At 42.8% G+C, this 20,625-nt stretch overlaps 1 protein-coding gene across 11 annotated transcripts in view; it reads right to left on the bottom strand.

The window, feature by feature from the left end:
* Nucleotides 1-20,625, bottom strand: part of LOC116044577 (vang-like protein 1) — a 49,824-nt gene that overhangs the window by 15,089 nt on the left and 14,110 nt on the right. For 9 of the 11 annotated variants that reach the window (XM_035998633.1, XM_035998634.1, XM_035998631.1 and 6 more), the window contains one exon: nt 13,069-13,195. In XM_035998633.1, the coding sequence (XP_035854526.1) occupies nt 13,069-13,195 (127 nt within the window). Of the gene's footprint in view, nt 1-6,677; nt 7,086-12,355; nt 12,467-13,068; nt 13,196-20,625 lie in introns of those variants that run through there. The other 2 variants (XM_035998640.1, XM_035998638.1) reach the window with 2 other exon arrangements.

The raw sequence follows: 20,625 nt of genomic DNA, 5'->3' as shown, positions 1-20,625 counted from the left end.
CTGAGGAAAATTCATGTTTGCGCCATTATTTTTTTTACCGGATAAAGATGGTGAGACATAAAACCCAGGTGAAAAGCAGTTTAAAAACAATCCAAGTATCATACGGTGGAAACCAAAAATTATGAGCCTAAACATGATGCAACATTTTCTATTCATGGAAACATTATTATTCATTGGAGACGACATGTTACATGTTGGCTTGTTGGTACTGGTTTTCACTGACTGTCTTGTTGATGATGTCCAGCACTGAAAACTGTCTCAGTTTCATCTGACCTTTGACATGACAATGCGGTTGTAAATTCTCATCTCCCCGTCTGCACTGCTGTAGAAAGACTCAAACATCTCATGAGCTGTAAACCAGACGGTGGAATGCATGACTCAGGTTCAAAAGGTCAAAGAGTGAAGAGTTTAAGATGTCTCCACGAGGACGCAGCCTGACGTTTAGGTGTGCTAGAGGGCCAAAGTGCCTGCATCTCATTTATTCATGCAAGTGAATAGTAGACATTTAAGCAAATATAAGATTTAAGTCAAACTGAAATCAAAATTAATTTAGAATGTAATTCGCTGAAGTTTGACTTGACTTGTGTCAAAATTACAATGGATCGAAGTAACAATGGCTCAACATCATATCAAGTTTTATATTTAATTTGGGAATCTGAGGAGATTAATATTGCGTTCCATTTGTGCTCGGTACTCGGATTTTCCGAGGTCAAAGTCGGAAACACGCCCCCTGACCTTGGATTTCCGAGCTCTGAACTCGGGCAACCACTGAGTAGCCCGAGCTAGAAATCCAACATGGCTGCTCTGTGCATCAACAGTTGTGAAAGCTGTAGTAATATACAGTTATAAGCACTTCTGTGTTATTTGTGTCTTACTAAATCAGTCGTAAACGCAGCGCTGTCCATATTCTATCTGTGGATAATGTTTTTACGCTGTTTGTATGCACAAAAACTGCGCAATGAGTTGTTAACAACTGGCATTGCTAACAATGGCTGACCTGGCTAGAGCTGACGAAAACAATGAAAATCAGATTTGTAAATGGAACGCATTCAACTCGGGTGTGACGTCATTCCCAGCTTCGGCTTCCGAGTTCCAAGGTAAATGGAACGCACTACAATTGTATCTGACAGAATATAGTTGGTACAAATGTCCAATAACACAATGCAACATACACACAAACATAAATAATGCATAGTTCAGTCCACTCAATTGGAGTGGAGATTGCTTTTTAAACAGAACGATGAAAGCCACTTCATTAATAATGAGAGAGGCGGATTGAAGAGGCCCTCAGCCTCTCCACAGAGACTTATGCAACAGGCCTTTTACTCACATGAAGCAATTATCCCCTACAGAGTACAAAAGTAAGCAAAACCTCATTATTTTCTTGTTGTATTAGCAGAAATAAGTGCTCAACAAAAGGCGAGCCACGACCATTGCTTACACGAAGATCATCGGCATCAGGGATGACAACTAGCATTCCAAAGCAGTTACACAGCAGTACTGGAGATATTTTGTCAAAACGAAGGTTGGAAGCCCTTTTACTTGCAGAAATGTTTTAATGTCTCCTGATGGAACTTTTAAAATCTAAAATGTACAAATGTTTTTTGGAATGGATCCACTTGGTGTTGAGTACAGTGCGTCTTGACTGTTGACAGATTCTCAAGTCTTAATCTTGTCTGACTACCATCTAGCTGGTGAACACAAGCATGCTCCGTGTGTGTGTGTGTGTGTGTGTGTGTGTGTGTGTCTGAGAAAGGAAATCAAGAGGCATTACTTGTAAGGAAGAGTGTCGGACCCTGTGTACCTTGAGAAATCCCAGGGGAGACATGAGTCACAGCTTCTCATGCCGACACTCATCAACACTCATCGCTCATGGCGCTTGTTTCATACCTTTGAATCACACACTGCTAAGGACTCCTTTAGGAAGTCTATCACCAGTTTTACACAACAAGGACTTACAAAAGACACATCAGGGTAAAATTAAGTGATACTACAACTACAGTAGAGTCAATTTTTAAAGCAAAAAAATAAATCCACTAGTTCCACCTCCTCCAACGTGAATATTTTCTGGGTTTTTTAGTCTTCTATGATAGTAAACTGAATATCATTGGGTTTTGGACTTCTTGTCAGACAAGACAATTTATTTTAAGATGTCACCATGGGCTTTGTGAACTTGTAGCAGACACATTTTTCGCTGACATTCTACAGAGTCCGACAAGAGCAAATAATGGATCAATAATGTCGTTAGATGCAACCTGCTCTGAGGCACCTCTGGTGTCACACACGGCTTCCTATTTGCACTAAATCACACAGATAATGATTTCAGGCTGTGTTGAAAGAATACATCTGTATGTCTGACCCCTAAAAACAAACTAGAGCCAGGAGACGGTTAGGTGTGCTTAGCATGCAAGCCTGGCTCTGTCAGATGTTAAAAACCCATCTAAAGATCTCTGAATCTGACTAATTAACACATTATATCTTGTTTCCCTTCCTGGAATCTACCCTGAGATAATTATGTCCTGGCTCCATCTTAATAGCTAAATGGACAGTCATGAGAGTGGTATCAATCTTCTCATCTAAGTCTTGGCAAGAAAGCAAATAAGCGTATATCCCAATATGTGGAATAGTTGTCCATTCATTTAGTTGATTTTTTGACCAATTACTAGACCGACTACTAGTAAGCATTGATAAGTACATTAACAGAACCTTGTCTGATGTTCCAAATAATTTAATATGAAGCAAAATTGGCCTGCCAGTTCACCTCCTGGGCACTGCCAAGATGCTCTTGAGCAAGGCACCAAACCCCCAACTGCTCGGGGCGCCTTTCCATGGGCAGCTCCCTCACTCTGACATCTCTCCATTAGCATGTATAGGTTCTGAGCATGTGTGTGTAATTCAGACCTGTGTGTAATAACAACAGTGTATCATACACTTGGAGTGAAAAACGTAATTTCCCCTTGCGGGAGTAATAATAAAATATACATCATATATTGCACAGCTCTAATCGCTACTATGCTCTTCTTCAAGGTATCCACAAATTGTTGTTTTTGGATCCTTTACTACTCTTCCTGGGCTTTACCTCAGCCTGCACAGCTAAAAATAATCATTAGTGACCCACATTTCCTGGCGGGATTAACCAACCAACCACCACAGGCTGATCTGGTTCAGTACCAGCAGCCTTGCAGGAGGCCCAGTCCCATTCATCACATGAAAATAGGTGAAACTGAGAGGAGCAGTGAAGGGAGAGGAAACAAAGAGGAAAAGGGCGAGAGCGCGACAGAAATGTTCGATAACAAGACAGCCAATTAAAGGGAGAGGGATTGATCCAGAGAGGGAGGCAAAGTAAGGCCAGTGGCAGTTCAAGGGCTAGACAGGATTACCGCACACACAAACCAACATGTGAAACCCTCCGCTCACAACTACGTATGCGTCACGAATATACGCATCTCAACTAAACACCTGTCAGGTCTACTCTTGTCCTACGTCTGCAGTGATTTATTCAACTCAGACGAGGTTTAACAAGCAATTCCTCTGATCTGGGAGGAGCTGGGGCGTTACGGTGGAGACTAAACATCTGAATAATGGAAACATCCGATATGACGTGTTCTCACATACCACTCAACAAGAGAAGAGAAAAATGAAAAAAGGGTTGGAGACAATGTAAATCTACAAAATACATGGGAGATGTAGGAGAGTACAATGTGGTGTCTAGCTAAAAGTGGCTGTTTGTATTTTTCAAACTAGCTAGTAGAAACTGGATGATAAACCAAATAGCTATGGTTGTAGGCACCGATCTTAAATAGCAATCCCCCATTACAGGAATAGATTTGGGATTCTTGCTGAGAAGGAGATAAGAAGATTGATACCACTCTCATATCGGTCTCATATCTGTCTTAAATTTGAAGCTAGACCCTGGAGCTTAGCATAAAGATTGAAAGCAGGAAGAAACAGCTAGCCTGGCTCTGTCCAAGGTGAAAAAATGTCTACCAGCACCTCTAAAGCTCACTAATTAACAAGTCTCGTGACTTCAATGTGCTAATTAGTACACTACTACTTTGTGTCTTTATGCTAAGCTAAGCTAAGCTGTCTCCAGGCTCTAGCTTCATATTTAGTGTAAAGACAGGAGAGTGGTATCAATCTCCTCATTTAACTCTTGGCAAGAAAATAAGAATAAGAATAAGCCTATTTCCCAAAATATCAAACTATTCCTTTAACACGTCTTAGTGAATGAGACACAGCAAGCAGTAATACACTATCTTACAACTTTGCGATTATTTTGGCACTGCTTCAAAGGAAAACACCGGCAATTTGTTCAGCCACTAAGGAGAGCATAAAAATTATATATAGCCAGGAAACCAAAGCACGGAAAAAATACTGTGTCTAAAAAGAGCAGTAATCTAGCACTAAGGCAAGCATCCCAAACAGCAACATGTGCAGCCAACTCTTGAGGAAATCACTTTCTCCATCACACCCACCCAGGAAAAGACACAACATCATTAAAAACACTTGAGCAGAGCAGTTACAAAAGCACGGCGAGAGCGGTTTGATAAGAGGAAGAATGCGCCGTCAAAGCATTTCTTTGATGAAATGTTGGCCAGGCTGGAAACTAAGTGCTGCAATATGATACAGTAGCTGCTGAGCTTTAAACACATCCAGCACGACATTTGAACTGCACACAGGCACTTGTTTGGATGCATCATATTGCATTACAGGACTGCTTGTTGGGATTGGAGAGATTTCCTGATGGTACAGGCCCTCGCTCAAAAGGCCTTTAGGGTGTTTTTAAGATTTTTTTTTTTTTGAGGCATTTTAGGCCTTTATTTGTATAGGACAGCTTAGATTTGAAAGGGGAGAGAAAGAGGGGGAATGACATGCAGCAAAGGGCTGCAGGTCGGAGTCGAACCTGCGACCGCTGCGTCGAGGAGTAAACCTCTATATATGGGCTCCCGCTCTACCAGGTGAGCTAACCAGGCGCCTACCTTTAGGGTGTTTTTGATGATACATTAAATGGCAGTTCCAGCTGTTTTTGACAACAAAAAAATAAAACTGCTTACAATAATGCAAAATAACAACTACATTTTGCAGTTAAAATCAGAGAAGCCAGAATATCTTGCACATACCGTCCTGAGGAGATTCTTTAGAACTACAATAACTAGCATAAGCTTTCAACTGGTTTATCACGAAAAAACACTGAGCCGGTATTTATAGCACACTGAATACGTACACTAACATGCTATGTCGTGCATTTACAAAGCTTTCAGCTGTGTACTTTCTGCATTCTTCATCCACCAGAGTATAAATAACAGCTATTGTTTCTCACAGTAAATCAAAAAATCCACTAAAAGCCTGTTTTCTGTTGTTCAGCTATAAGTGGGCTGCAAACAAAGCCCCTTGCTCAGTGCAGGAACCACTGCATTTAACTCACTCCTGGGAGGCAAGGTGTGTGTGTGTGTGTGTGTGTGTGTGTGTGTGTGTGCGTGTGTGTGTGTGTGTAAAATATAGCAACATGCATTCCCAAAGAGCTCTTTACAGCCATTTAAAACCACCGTCAAACTGTGGACAGCGTGCAACGCCTGCCAAGAACTTGTCAGGACAAGGGAAGCACTTCAAAAAGTTTCCTCGACTAATTCGCAGGATAGAGGAGTGACAGTGAGACAATGGGAGACTGGCAGCTGAGCAGCACTTAATAAAGCGGTACGTTGCAGTATGGTTGAAATGGAGTATCCACAGAAATGTCGGTTAACCATCAGTACAGGGGAATAGAGAGAACTCAGAATGTGGTATGACAATTATAATTTGGTATTAGAGCATTAGAGTGAGAGCTGATGCAGAAACCTGGGCTAACTTTGTAGAATTACACTTGATGGTTGAAATAGTCTATTTAGGAGTAAAGAAGTTCTTTGCTGAGTCGGAATAATAAAATGTCATTCATTACAATCATTTAAGTGGCTAACTTGAAGTGCGGGAGCACTTTTTAAGAGATGTTCTGTTATATGGAACTTCGTTTTTTGTGAAATATCTCCACTAGGGCTGCAGCTAATTCTTTTTTTCATTATGAATTTCCGCATAAGGTGATGTCATCAACAATAATCATAATAGTGACATGGCTAACCTGGAAATAAAGCCAACTGGAGAGGAAAGAAATTCTGCTGCAGGTAGAGGAGGTCCATCAGAGAAATCATATAATAAGGAGAACTTAGCATCACAGTGACGAGTGCAGACAGTGAAGATACATGGAAACGGACTCAATCAATGCCAGCTCAGTGTTTCCCACAAGAGTTTGTGAGAACATGGTGGATGGACCTTGGAGGGGGGTCTGCGGGCCTGCTACCCAGGAAGAAGATTTTGTACATTTTAAAGTTAAATCAATCTGGTGGACTCAGTGACAGAAACACTAGTGTCTCTTTTCCACATCATCATCTCCTGTAGTGCCGCTACATACGTATACTGTGTACAGTACAGCTATAACCATATAAAGCAGTTTGTGCCTGAGCAGGGCTGCATTACAGATCGCACAACTCCCTCTCTATAAGAACTGGACATCCAGCTGGACATCCAGCAACAGTGAGCATCAAAACTAGACATCCTCACGTAGAATAACAACTTTTGTAGTCCTATCATGTAACACTGATATGTCACTGAGACATCAGGGAGCAAGTTGGACCTTTCTGTCCTACCTGGCTTGGTTTAGTCCCTGGTCCAGAGCCGGATGCTGGAGGTGAGTTAGTGTTAGAGTCTTCTTCTACGGTGGTGACGATCACTTCCTTTATCTCCTCTATAGTCTCGCAGATCTCAAGCACCTGCAACACCTCATCCCCCGCCTCCATCACCGCTGGCGACTGCATCCCGAAAATTTCAAAAAACAAATTTTACCTCGGTCCAGTTCCATCAAACATTGTCTCTGTACTCAGCCACTGCTTTCCTTTCCCCAATCCATCCCAGAGTGATTGTGTGTGTGTTTGACCTCCCTGACTCTCTACTGATCTGCAGCCCAGCCCTGCTTTATCCGTCTTTATATAGAAATATCTCCCATCATGCCTCAGGAGGCATTGTATGGGACTGTGCGCTCACTTGCCACATAATGTCAGGGGCTTTATGGAGAAAGGCAGAGAGCGATGGAGCGCGGAGAACAGTAGAGAGGAAGAAGAGTGTGTGTGGGGGTGGAGGGTGGGGGTTTGAAAAGATGATCACATGGGATGTCCTGACAGCAGGAGGGATGGGGGGGGGGATAAATGGAGAAGGAAAGGAGGAATACAGTAAATAAATATTAGAGTCCAGAGAGGAGAGTAAACAACAACAATTCCCTCGCTATACTTTCTCCCATCCTCCTCCTCACTTTCTCTCATAGTCCTCCTTCCTCCCTCCCTTTTATCCGTCTTTCCCTCAAGGCATCCTCTCTCATTCTCCTCCTCATTCTCTGCTCGCCTCTTGCCTCAGCGCCACTCTCCGGCGATTGCTTCTGACCCAGTGAGCACCGCGGTGTCGCCGTGCTGCCACTGGCAAGACTGCACGTGTGTTAATGTGTGTGTGTGTGTGTGTGTGTGTGTGTGTGTGTGTGTGTGTCTGTGTGTGTGTGTGTGTGTGTGTGTGTGTGTGTGTGTGTGTGTGTGTGCATGTGACGAAGGTAAGACAAAACCTGTTCATCACAACCAACCGATCAACAGTAGAACACAACAACATGACAGTGTGTCTTAAAGGATCAAAGGCTGATATATCGTATTCCTCTGTGCCCCCAGAGTGCTATTGTTGTCCCAAAACTATTAAAAACACACCTGGCTGGGTGGGCTCAGTGGGTAGAGCAGGCGCACATATACTGAGAGGTTTATGCCTCGACGCACAGCTCCAGGGTTCGAGTCCAACCTGTGACGATTTCCTGCGTGTCTTTCCCCTTCCTTACCTAACTGTCCTATCACTTAAAGGTGGAAAAGCCCAAAAAAATAATCTGAAGTATGTATTTGTGACAGGTTTTTAAAGATGTAGAGATTCAAGATTTTGAAATATTGAGAGATTGACTACGCCATTGTAAGCTTTAGTCTATTCATGGGATTTGTTGACAATACAATAATATAGAGCATTAGCAAGTTCCTGGCTAGCTAGCAGTTAGCTTACCAGTTACAGTAGTTCACCAACTACCCATGAGTCTCCAAGCCCTAAACCAGATATTTTGGAAAGACGTGCAGATGATATTTTCAGTGTCATTCTGCGATGCTAATGATCTTCTCAAATCACAATGTCATACAGGATATTACTATACCATGGCCTTCAAAAAACACTGTCCTAAAATACTAAAGCAAAGTCAGAAATCAAGGAAGAGTTATTGGATTGTGCTGACCTTACCTTGAGTCTTGAGTGTCTGGTTGCATGTCATCCCTTTTCTCTCTCCCTCTCTCTCCCTCTCTCTCTCTCTCTCTCTCTCTCTCTCTCTCTCTCTCTCTCTCTCTCTCTCCCCTCTGTTCCTGTCATCTCTCAACTGTTGACTCACTGATAAAGGCAGGAAAAATGCCTTAAAAAATCTACCCCCAAAAAACACCTTCAATTCTACCGTGGAAAGTGTTAAGAATATCTTCCTCTCTCTCTCTCTGGCTTTGCCCACCCACAGAGGCTGCAGCCTGGCCGTGGCACGCAGCTTACAAAAAAGCACACACACACACACACACACACACACACACACACACACACACACACACACACACACAGCGACTGAGCCAGGAAGCACTCACCGCAGGGAAGGGTTGCCAAACATGAGCGCAAGTGCACTGCCTGTTCAAAGAGCCTGCCAGGGCTGCCTGTGCGCCCCACAGAGTCGGGGACGGCGGAGCTACCTGCGCCATGGTCTGTCAGGGAATGCAATAAGCTGTGCTGCTGTTACCATACCGAGGTAAGCGAGCAGCTGCGATCACAAAGCAGTTGAGTTTAATTTGAGTTGAATGAATGGAGCTGCAGGGAGGACTAGCAGAAGGTAAAACAGGCTGAGGGGTGCAAGTTGGGAGAGTAACACTGCAGTCAAAGTACAACAATAGATTTATTTTACTCTACTTTTAAGTCTTTACTTCCATTCCACATAACAAGAACTCTGTGTGCTGATATCATAAACCATTAAATGTCTTAAATTTGCTACAAAGTTTTGCAATCCCATGCCAGCCATGCAGGTTTTTAGTGCATTTTGAGCAAAATTGTCTTCACCAGTTATTTGCCAGAAAGCACTTGATCTCTGCACAAATGAACACAAGAACGCAGGGCCAAAATAGTTCCTTCTCTGAACTGCTCACAAACATCTCAAAATATACCCAGCTCCACTTTCTCTCTCCACTTGTTGGGATAGGAAGGCGCTAATTCTCAAAGAATGCTTTATGGTTTAAACATATCACATTTCTCCTGTTTGACACCTCATACAATGCCACTTCACATCACACTACTAAGCCGCAAAGCTGCCATGCTGAATTGACTTGAGCTACTCCAATCCATCTCTCACTACCCACTCCAATATCCAGTTTCGTACAACTGTAACAGCAGGATGAACTGACCCCATAACTCACATAATTTAGTGTCAGTTCACCTATAGAAGTTCCATACCTCAGTCCAAGGTATACTCACCTCCATTGTCCTTTGCAAACACCCAAATGGCAAAATACAGCAGAGGCGGACTTGCCACAGACATCTACTGATACCATTTGTTCCCACCTTAAGATTTTACTGCTGAACGAGTGCTATGTTTCCATTGTGAAGGTCAAAAGCTGCAACAGCGAATGTTCTTTTTATGGAAACTGTCCATTTTTAATGTGGATTTTTATGTTTTGCAACTGTTTTACAAAGCTGTCCTTCATAGCATCCTGTAATTTGGTCTGATTTGCGTGTTTGGAAACATGCGCAGCCTGGATCTGAATAAGTTGCGGCGCATGTTCAGTATGGCGAGTAAGGTCATTGGGTGTGACCAGATGTTAGCTGCTCAGTTGTGTAAGGACCTCATTCTGATTAAGCCTGAGCGCATCCTCAATGACCCGGCTCACCCTCTGCACAAAAGGTTCCAACTAAGCTGTCGGGGCAATGGAAGGATTCTGCATAGGAAAATAAGAACAGCTACTGTAGGTTTAGCAAGCCTTTTGTTCCTTCGGCAATTAGACAGTTAAATGAGAGGGACAGTACATAAATATAGCATCTGATGGTATTTTGGTCTGGGCTGTGTGGAATGGTAATCTGTATGCAATGTTTGTATGGTGCAATATATATATTTATTTAATAGTGGATTGTAATGCTGTTGGACATTCTCAGGGATCATGTAGCCCACTGCATATCATAGTATATATGAGTGTGTGTGCCAGCGTATGCTAGAGTGAGCGTACTTGAATGTGCTCTGTGTGTGTGTGCACAAATACGTGCTTGTGTGTGTCTGTGGGAGTGTTTATCCGAGCAAGAGTGCTTGGAAATGCACTCCCTGTTTGAGCATGTGCATATGTGTGTGTGTGTGTGTGTGTGTGTGTGTGTGTGTGTGTGCGCGAGGGGGATGGAAAGGGGTGGCATATTGAATATTCATATTTACTTTACAGTTATATTTATATCAATATTCATATTTATCTGTTTTATGATGACTGTTTTGTATATCTTTGTTCATGCACCTTGACCACCCAAATTTCCCTATTTGGGAAAATAAAGTTGACGTTGTAAGTGCAATAAAACCGTTTGTGTGTGTGTGTGTGTGTGTGTGTGTGTGTGTGTGTGTGTACTTTATCAATACACCTGTTCAACAATCGTAGACATGTAGAAAGCGATATGTTAATCTGCTCTGTCGCAACAACATCCACCTTGTATTGTGGAAGTTAATCAGCTGATTGATGGGCGATAGTGGAGCTAAAAGCTTGAGTCGCGCCAATACAATTTGGGGAAACACCAAAACTGGCGTCATCACACTCATTCCATGCAATGTTGGAACTTCATCACTCAGTGACTCTGCGACAGAACTTCCACGTCCTAGTCCCTGCGGTCCAGCCAAACATTTACACATACAAACACCATCTCTCAACGCAGGCAAGCCCTCTAAACAATTCTCTGGCTCAAATCTCCAGTCGTGTTTATGCCACATTTCCATGTAAAGCAACCCCTCTTCTTTTATAATTCCTGTGACGGAGAGGCATCACAGACACATCACAGCCATGAGAAACTTTTGTGCTGGATTGTGAGGACACCCCTGCCAGCAGTGATGTGCTGCTCTGTCAGCCAAACTCTGATTAAGTCCCAGCAGTGGAGTAATGAGCACAGTTAGTCTCTGAGACGAGATCGACGCACACAGACCCAAAATATTCACATACAGGAGCATATGTGAGAGCAGAACACACAAGCACACACACAGACACACAGGGATTTGTGCTGAGCCTCTCTCTCAGTTGAATTGGTGGCCCTGATTACACAAACTAAAGCCAAACACCCCCGCCCTGTCAGCAGCACCACTGCAGGCCACAGCATGAATAAGAAATGAAAAGCAAAATACTAAGGATGGCTGTGCTCTGTGGCAAATCCTGTCATGTGTTAAAATTAGACACAAAAAAGCAGTTGCACAAACACGAGCACTGCTAACGAGTCTTGCCACAAGGCAAAGTGAGCACCAAGTAGGTCAGTAAATGATGGTGAACGATGGAGCGTCTGGGTGCGTTTGTGTTTGTCATCTATTCCCTTCAGCGAGTTAAGCCGAACACTTGATGAAGACCACTGTGCCAGACAGTTGTTTGGCTAAAAGAGCGGGTCAGTCTTGGGTGCTTAAATCTCTTTTTTCTTTAAATGCATTTGACTCTTGCCAGCAGCAAGTGTTGAAATTCCTGCTTTCAAAGAATGCTGGAAGAAGAAGTGCACACATTTGATCAAGTCTCTCCTCTTATTTATCTGACATTTTTAACCTTTATTGGTTTACGGTGGTTTGCACTTTATGAATGCACCTGACCAGTGCCTAAAGAAATTGGATACCAATGTACATTTTATTACTGAATGCAGAAATGAAAGGAGTTGTGTTGTGTGTGACTCAACAGTACCACACAGTACTTAAGCTAACAAAACTCTTGTATCCCTCAAGTGCTACCAGGAATTTCACGTCTTAACATGCCAACTTGCAGCCAACCTGCCCAGCTAACACAGTGCAATCTGATCGACCTGTCTTTTATTTGTTCTACCTTTTATCTGACTCCAAGACCCATAATCACATGGTAGTCTGATTTCTGAAATGAAAATGAGTCAGCACATTTGGCAAGAACAACATGAATAAACCAATGGCCAAACCAACCCATCCTGACAGTGTAGCCTATACCAGAAAATATTTGAGTTATTTAATGAATGCTAAAGGAAAAAGATTATTTGATTAACAATTGCCTACCTTATATTTCTCTATTATCAAATAATCCATCACATTATCCATTTGTTGCGCTTGCAATCACTGACATCATAGTCAGCATGGTTTCTGTGGGTAGAGTTTGAATTTTGACTGACAGTCAAAAACAGCTAAGCTGCTGGTTTTGCTTGGTCTGGTCCATTTTAGCGGGGGCCACTGAAGTAATCCCCCCACCTTCCACTGGACCATATTACAGATTGGCCCACTCCCTGCAGTGAAATACAGTGTTTGCTTTTGACAATTTGGACAAAACAAAGTTATGATGACCAGAGAAGCAACATTCTGCATCCATATCCTGTTGCAGATTTATCTGTGATAGATTTCCTGAAAGTAACAGCCCAAACCTTGCCAAAAGTGGACTGGCCCTACTGGCTTTTGCCCTCAAATACCAGATGGCCTGTCCCAGCCCAGGCTGATAAACATAATCATTATTCCAACTCATTTTGACTAGTGACTGATAAATCTCCTGTACTCTAAATCCTTTATAAATCAGAGTAGCAGAGAGATACTATCTTGTATTAGAGGCATCCATAAAGAAACATAAAAACATTGTTCAGTAATGGTTAATTTAAAGGTGAATGTACAGAAATGTAAAAGGAGATTTTTGTGAACTCATGTGGAAGAGGCTTCTAAGGTGGTTTGGATGCAGGATTGCATTTAAGTGATGGTGCAGACAGTGGTGCTGTGTTCAGTCCTACCTGGACCTGCTCACCCCGAACAGCTGAGTCGCCCAGGAGCGGCTCGGCGGGGGGCGTGTTAATTGTAACAGACTTTTCTGAGCGGCTGTCTTTATTGCGGGTCTTGTGGCGGTCCCGGCTTCTCTCCCTGTAAAACAAAACAAAAGCAAAAATCATGGTTAGTGTAGTACGGATGTTGCCTTAAAGAACTACTAGTACACAAGCTTGGAAACAAAATGGTCTTAGAGGGGAACATGTTTTATACATGAAGTTCAATTTACTCGTCACAAGGAACCCATTACAAATATACAGTTCAAGGTGCATCTTCAAATGTCTTATTTTGTCTGACGAACAATCCAAAAACCCAAAGATAGACCATTAAAGAAAACTAAAAGAAACAGTCAATTTTAATATTTAAGAAGCTGAAAACAGATTTTTGCATTAAAAAAATGACTCGAACGCTCCATTGACTATTTCAATTTTCTGTCAATCGACAAAACGTTTTACCTCTAGAGAAAACGGTTTCCAAAGCTAAACAACAATAACCACCTGGCAATTGAATGCCTCTGCCAACCAGTCAAGCAGTTTGCAGTTTACATCGATGTCTGTCCAGACTCATATGCAGCCATGACAGTAGACAATGCTTCAAATATGGATGTTGCTGCAAAGAAGCCACATTCTAATTCTGAAACGTGGACCACCGACAATCACCACAGTTTCAAGATGGGCACCCAGGATTCGTGTCACCAATTAAGTATCCTACCAAATGGTAATAAATCTCCATAGTAATAGTGTATATATTCTCGGCAAAAAAATAACCTAACCAGTTCATCCTTGACGTGAAGAAATTCCCTCCAGGCGTTCCTGAGATATTGTGTTCAAGAGAATGGGGACGGATGGACAACCCAAAAACTTAACGCCTCCAGCCACGGCTGTCGCTGGTGCAGAGGCATAAACATATCCTTGGGTCATCAGAGACGCTGTCGGGTGGCATTATGGGAAATGTAGGATCCAATATTTTTAGCACTTTAAAGGTCCCATGACATGGTGCTCTTTGGATGCTTTTATATAGGCCTTAGTGGTCCTCTAATACGGTATCTGAAGTCTCTTTTATATAGACCTTAGTGGTCCCCTAATACTGTATCTGAAGTCTCTTTTATATAGACCTTAGTGGTCCCCTAATACTGTATCTGAAGTCTCTTTTATATAGGCCTTAGTGGTCCCCTAATACTGTATCTGAAGTCTCTTTTATATAGACCTTAGTGGTCCCCTAATACTGTATCTGAAGTCTCTTTTATATATGCCTTAGTGGTCCCCTAATACTGTATCTGAAGTCTCTTTTATATAGACCTTAGTGGTCCCCTAATACTGTATCTGAAGTCTCTTTCCCGAAATTCAGCCTTGGTGCAGAATTACAGCCACTAGAGCCAGTCCCACAATGAGCTTTCCTTAGTATGTGCCATTTCTGTGTCTGTAGCTATTGAGGAGGAGAGAGGGGGGGGGGTGTAAGGTGGAGAGTGGGGGTGTGGCCTTGACCAACTGCCACTTTGCTCGTTTGAAAGCCATGATGCCTCTCTCTCATGATTGGGCCAAATTCTCTGGGCGGGCAAAGCAGAGAAAGGGGAGGTAATCTTTCCCCTTATGACCTCATAAGGAGCAAGATTCCAGATCGGCCCATCTGAGCTTTCATTTTCTCAAAGGCAGAGCAGGATACCCAGGGCTCGGTTTACACCTATCACCATTTCTAGCCACTGGGGGACCATAGGCAGGCTGGGGGAACGCATATTAATGTTAAAAAACCCCATAAAGTGACATTTTCATGCCATGGGACCTTTAACCATATCAGGAACTAAAAATCATGATATCCCAGTCTTTGCTACTTTGATTTTTATTTTTTATTATATATATATATATGCATTTTGTGAGTGAGTAACCCTTTAAGAACCAAATATTAATGTATTTTTGCTTTTCTGTCTTCAGTCTTTGCACCTTGTTTCCGACCTCGAGCCCCCGGTAGAGTGTGTGCCCCATTTAGTCCTTAGCAGCGGCCCGGGTTTGAATCTGACCCGTGGCCCTTTGCTGCGTATCATCCACTCTCTCTCCCCCTTTTCCTGTCTACCTGCACTAATAAAAAAGTCCAAAAACTAATCTTTAAAAAAAGAAAAGAGATTAACACACACACACACACACACACACACACACACACACACACACCCCACAAAGAGAGCAGGGACAATGTGAAAGGAGTCGGCTGCTGTTTGAGTCAGATAAGACCAGAGCAGCTCACTGGGTTTCAGTCTCCATCTAATTTCCGTTGACTGAAGCCCATGTGAACTCTGCCCCTCTCTCTACATCTGACCTTCCTCACTCTACATCTGACCTTCCTCACTCTATCCACCCCCTCGTCCCTTCATCACTCTCCCTACAAGGCCCTCTGTCCATATGAGCTCCATTAGCCAGACTGACTCGCTGCACTTACAGCCCTAATCCTGCACAGAGCACCAATAGCGGTTCTCCACATCCTTAGCCCAGCATCACCATCGCCACATGGCACGGTGCCCACTCTGCAGCTCCATTACCACAGAAAAGCTCAACAGTCCCAGTTAATCCCTCATCTGTTTCCCTCCCCCTCCGGATTCTGACATCTTGGACATACTTACAGTGTTTTATGGCACACATCAAAATGCTGCAGAACTGATTACACAAAAACACTGCAAAACGCAAAGTTATATTTGTCTGGCAGCAGTTGTATTTCCCAGCTGTTGGAGGGCGCTCAGACGGAATGAGAGACAGACAGACACCAGAGCCAAGGCTGTCAGCTCTCATATAGATATTACAAGCTGAAGATGCTGTATGGAGATTACTGGACAAACATATTGGACATCAGGTGAATGAAAGAGACATCATGCAGTTCTTTTTCATGTCTGAAGAAGACAAAAGACATTTATAGATGCTGTTGTCTTACTAAATGATAATTACGTTTCCTGCTGTCCCTAAGTCGTTTCATCACATTATCACTTCTTTTGTATGAGCGACATTAGAACAGAAGTGTAACAAATCTAACTTCCACAACATTCTCTCCGTTAAGACAGTCCAAGATTATTTTGCCATTGGCATTACATAGGTGTTTGTTATCACCTGACAAATCTAAGTCTAATATTCACTCTTCTTTTAGCTCTGTTCTGGTCTCCACCAACTCCTGAGGGAAATATTGATTTGATTAGGAAAACGCACATTAATCAACATTTCTGCAAATGCACCAGTGTTAGCCAGATGGCTCATTTTTTAACTGTAGTCCTAGTTACCTAAAATGCATGTCTTTATGGTGGGAGGAAACCAGAACACCCAGAGGATACCCACGCAAACACAGGGAGAACATGTAAACTCCACCCAGAAAGGCCCTGCCTGGACCGGGGATCGAACTCTGCAGTGTCAACTTGCTGTGAGTCAGAAGTGCTAACCACTGAGCCACCGTGCCGCAACAAAGATCAGGCTCTTTAGCTTGCTGGCTAGCTTCACCAGCTAGATGATAACTTTCTCCATCTGCTGTTTGGTGCTGGGCAGGTAGCGTTTATCAGCTGCCTTCTGTGGTTGGAAACGAAGCTGATAAGAGTGGTGAGACTCTGCTGTGAAGCTGTGGGCCATGCAACCAAAACAATGAGTTGACCGATGCTAAAATGTTCTGTAGAGCTGAATGAACTGCAGACAGGTAATCATTTTCTGTGGATGATGAACTACAAGCGACACCTTTCATATTATACAAACTCATTTGAGCCATTGTTATTATAACAATATTGATTAGAGCAGGTGTAATCTTTTCAAAGTCACACACAAAAAATGACAAAGACAAAAAGTTTGGATAATGAAAGTCTTACACAGCTAAATAAGATATGGTGCCCATTAACAATAGCCTTATGCTGAAGTGTAAAAACAAGTGGCCCTTGAACGCTACTTTCTCACACAATAACAATTCATAACCATAATGTACAGGATATCCTGCCTGCAAGGGTAACAGTGGAATCAGAATGATTGACAGCAGTGGAACGGTTACAGTCTAACAGAGTTAGCAATTGGATGGATGGAAGTGTTTTGATTAAAGGGTGTTAAACAGCATGCTTTCCGCCTCTATTCTTGTACTTCCCTTGAATGTGGACACGATTTCCTATAGAAAATCACAACAGCAACTTAAGTTTCAAATCTGCACACAGTGAGAGAGCTCATTTCCAATAGCCTGCAGCAGCTTCTCTCACGGACAGAGTGACTGACATATTCTTGTCTGATAAATCCAGGAGATTAGGTTGACTTAAGCTCTTAACTATATTACAGCTATCATTATTACTTTAAATATTATTATGGCTATAATGATCCCTGTAGAAATGGTTCCTCCAGTGGATGTGATCATCAGTCAGAGGCTGTCACTGATTGTGATTATTAATTGGGGAGGAGAGGGAACAGGGAGGAGGCTGGGAGGAGCAGCAGGGCTCAAAAAGGATTCTACTTCAAAGTCATCAGCAGAATAAGAAGCAGCTCTGGGGGAAAGGAAAGGAAAGGTAACAGCTACAGTAAGTAAAGAGCAGAGTCTAACAGAAGGTTGTGTTAAAAAGAAAAAAATCACTCGACTACTTAAAAAAAAAAGAATTGGGATGAAAGTTGCATTTCAGGGTCTGTCAGATGTTTGGTGGATGTTATCCTATTCCTGTGGATAACTGGACTAATGTGACAAAAGGTGCTCATGTTAAGATACTTTAGCAACTATTGAGAGGGATTGTGTTCTTACTGTAACCAGAGAACAATGGAGACAGAGCTGCACTTCCTAGGTCAGAGCAGCCAATATCAGTCAATACAAAAATAATAAAAATATTCCTAGGGTTCCTCTATCTAAGCGACTTGGAGAGACTTCCTGTCCTACTGGGAGAGAGGGAGGACTGCTGCAGACTGACAGCAAAATATATGTAGCAGCCGGCCACGAGCTCCGCAACTTTGTGAGCCCTTCTCACATCTCACAGCTCCGTCTCACATGGCAAATAATGAATCATCTGTAGTATGTATTTATATCTTGTGTTATTCACATCCTTTTTTCTGCCCTTCTGTGATGCTTCTTTGTATTTTATGCACCCATTCCAATAAAGTCACTTAAATTGAAATTGCAATGTGTCACGTTCACCAAACACATCAGTTAGACTTCACCCTAAAAGCCTTTTCTCCAATATGAACAAGTTATCATAGTTACAGGATCTACTACACTGATATACAAGAGCAATGCTGTTTCTTTTTCTCCACTCATTTATTAGAATGCAATGCAGCCAGTGTTTACATCTGTAGAAATAATCTCACTGACAGTGTTACTTTAACTGGAAAACAAATGACTGTAATATTTCTACTGATCCTACCTACACAGCCCTCTCTCTCTCTCTCTCTCTCTCTCTCTCTCTCTCTCTCTCTCTCTCTCTCTCTCTCTCTCTCTCTCTCTGAGTGCAAAGCAATCTGGGAAATCAGAAACCAGTAACTGAATAAGGAATCAGTGAAGCAAATTGAAGGATAGTAAGGAAACTTCTGGAACAAATTATAATCTTACTAATCCTACATCTAAGGGACAGAGGGGTCACACAATGATTAAAGGAATGACATAAACATGTATTCATTTGATAAGAATGACAAAATATATATATATATGTCACACAAAACTGTTTTTTATTATTTTGCATTCTATTTCTCTTGTGAATTACTTCAGGCCTTTTCTAAAAATCCTTCAAATGAAACTATCTGAGAGGGAGAAATCCCTCTTTGATTAAAATGCCCATAACCCAAATCCACATTAAGAGATAACCTGTAATGAGGAGTCACATGTACTTCATTTTAAGATCGGGAACCACCGGCTTACAGTAAACAAGGTGTGGATGTGTGTCTGTACACACAGCATGTGTAATGTCCATTTGTGTATCCCAGCAAAGCGTGATTCATTGTGAACAGAAGGTAAAGCAACACCTGGTTCTCAGCGTGCTGGCGAGACTACAGATGTGTAAGAAAAACGTGCAAATGATGATGATGCAAGTTAGACAAATTGTCAAATTGTGAACAGCAGCATTTTGAAATGGGCAATTGTGAATGCACCTCGAGGAAATACAGAGGCGAGCAGACCTGTGGGCAGCCAGGGAGTGGTTTGAACAGATCGGCCTCTGTCTACCAGCCTCTCCCCTCCCCCAGTCCGTTTTCTCATTCTCCCTTCAGCATGCTTCTGGGGTGATCGCACCGTCTTGAAACCTCGTTCCAAACACACACACACACACACACACACACACACACACACACACAAAAAACACACAAAACACACACACCTTCTCCCCTCCCTTCCCACATCCTCTTCCTGCCTCATTAACATGCAGCCGGCTCATTGGTATTCCAACAGAGTGCTGTGCTATGATTTGATTAATGGAATGTGACTTCCAGCGTGGATCCCTGAAACGCGTATTGCGTTTTTGGAACAGTGAGGATGGGAGGGGAGGGAGGAGGGGGAGGGGTCTCGTGAGGGGCAGAGATGCCTGGCAGAGCTGGGGCCGAGTCCTGCCAATTAGGCTCTGGAAGCACCGTTTCCATCTAACACCTGAGGATGAGTGTGTGGCTGTGGTCGCAATCTCCACCTCACACAGAGGGAGAGCGATAGCAGGACGCTATTGGAGAAGTAGAGCCAACTAGCATGGAACGTCAAACTGTCTGTGGACCAATTTGTTCTCTCTGTGGCTGGCAGGGCAACCCAGGCGCCTGTGTGCCACACAGCTTTGTGTCAATGCAGCCATCTGAGCCACGGCACTGGTGGACGACTCAAGCTCGGCCAAATGGGCAGAGTCATGAGGCCAAATAAAAACTGACCGACCAACCACACACTCACCTGAGTCACCTCAAACCCATAAACACGTTTTGGAACAAGGGAGGGAGGGCGACAGCAAGCAGTCTAGTGCTCCGTGTGTGATGGGGTTGTTGAAAAGAAAGTCTCCGTCATGAACTTTGATTATTGATTATTATATTTAAATCAATATTACATTTCCTTTAAAACACATTTAGCTTAAAAGGTCCAACAAGTATGATTTCAATCCTCTTGGTAATGATAATTGTAACTTGACTAATAAGCTCTACTTAATATAATCCCCACTGTAGCGCGTGCAGTTTGGTGTTGACCCAGGTTGAGTTGGAGGGGTACTGGGTGTGATAAGCAGTCTTGTGAACTGGCCGCTCCCCAGGATAAGCCTCATACAGATAATGCTACAGTAAGGTGAGACATTCCAGTGACAAAGAAGGGTCGGGTTGAGCTGGAAAAGAAGGAGTTGTATGACATGTTGTCCGAAAGTCAGAAATTAGCTGTTCTACATGGCCACACTGCAAGATGGAGTAAAAAGCTGTCCGTCATAGAGAGGGAGGAGACTTGATATTGTTTAAATGTGTGAATAACAGATTTTCAGAAAGTCTCTCCTGGAGGACATTCATAGCGTTGCACTCTGCTGTTTCACATTAAAACTACCAGAGAAATAGTTGGGTGAAGCATGAAAAAAGTGAGCTTAAACGGATCAAACCCTAGCACAGCGT

Source organism: Sander lucioperca, chromosome 24, assembly GCF_008315115.2.
Source record: "Sander lucioperca isolate FBNREF2018 chromosome 24, SLUC_FBN_1.2, whole genome shotgun sequence".
Taxonomy (NCBI): Eukaryota; Metazoa; Chordata; class Actinopteri; order Perciformes; family Percidae; genus Sander; species Sander lucioperca.
Note: the sequence above shows the minus strand (reverse complement) of the source record. Positions and strands in the feature narration are given on the sequence as shown.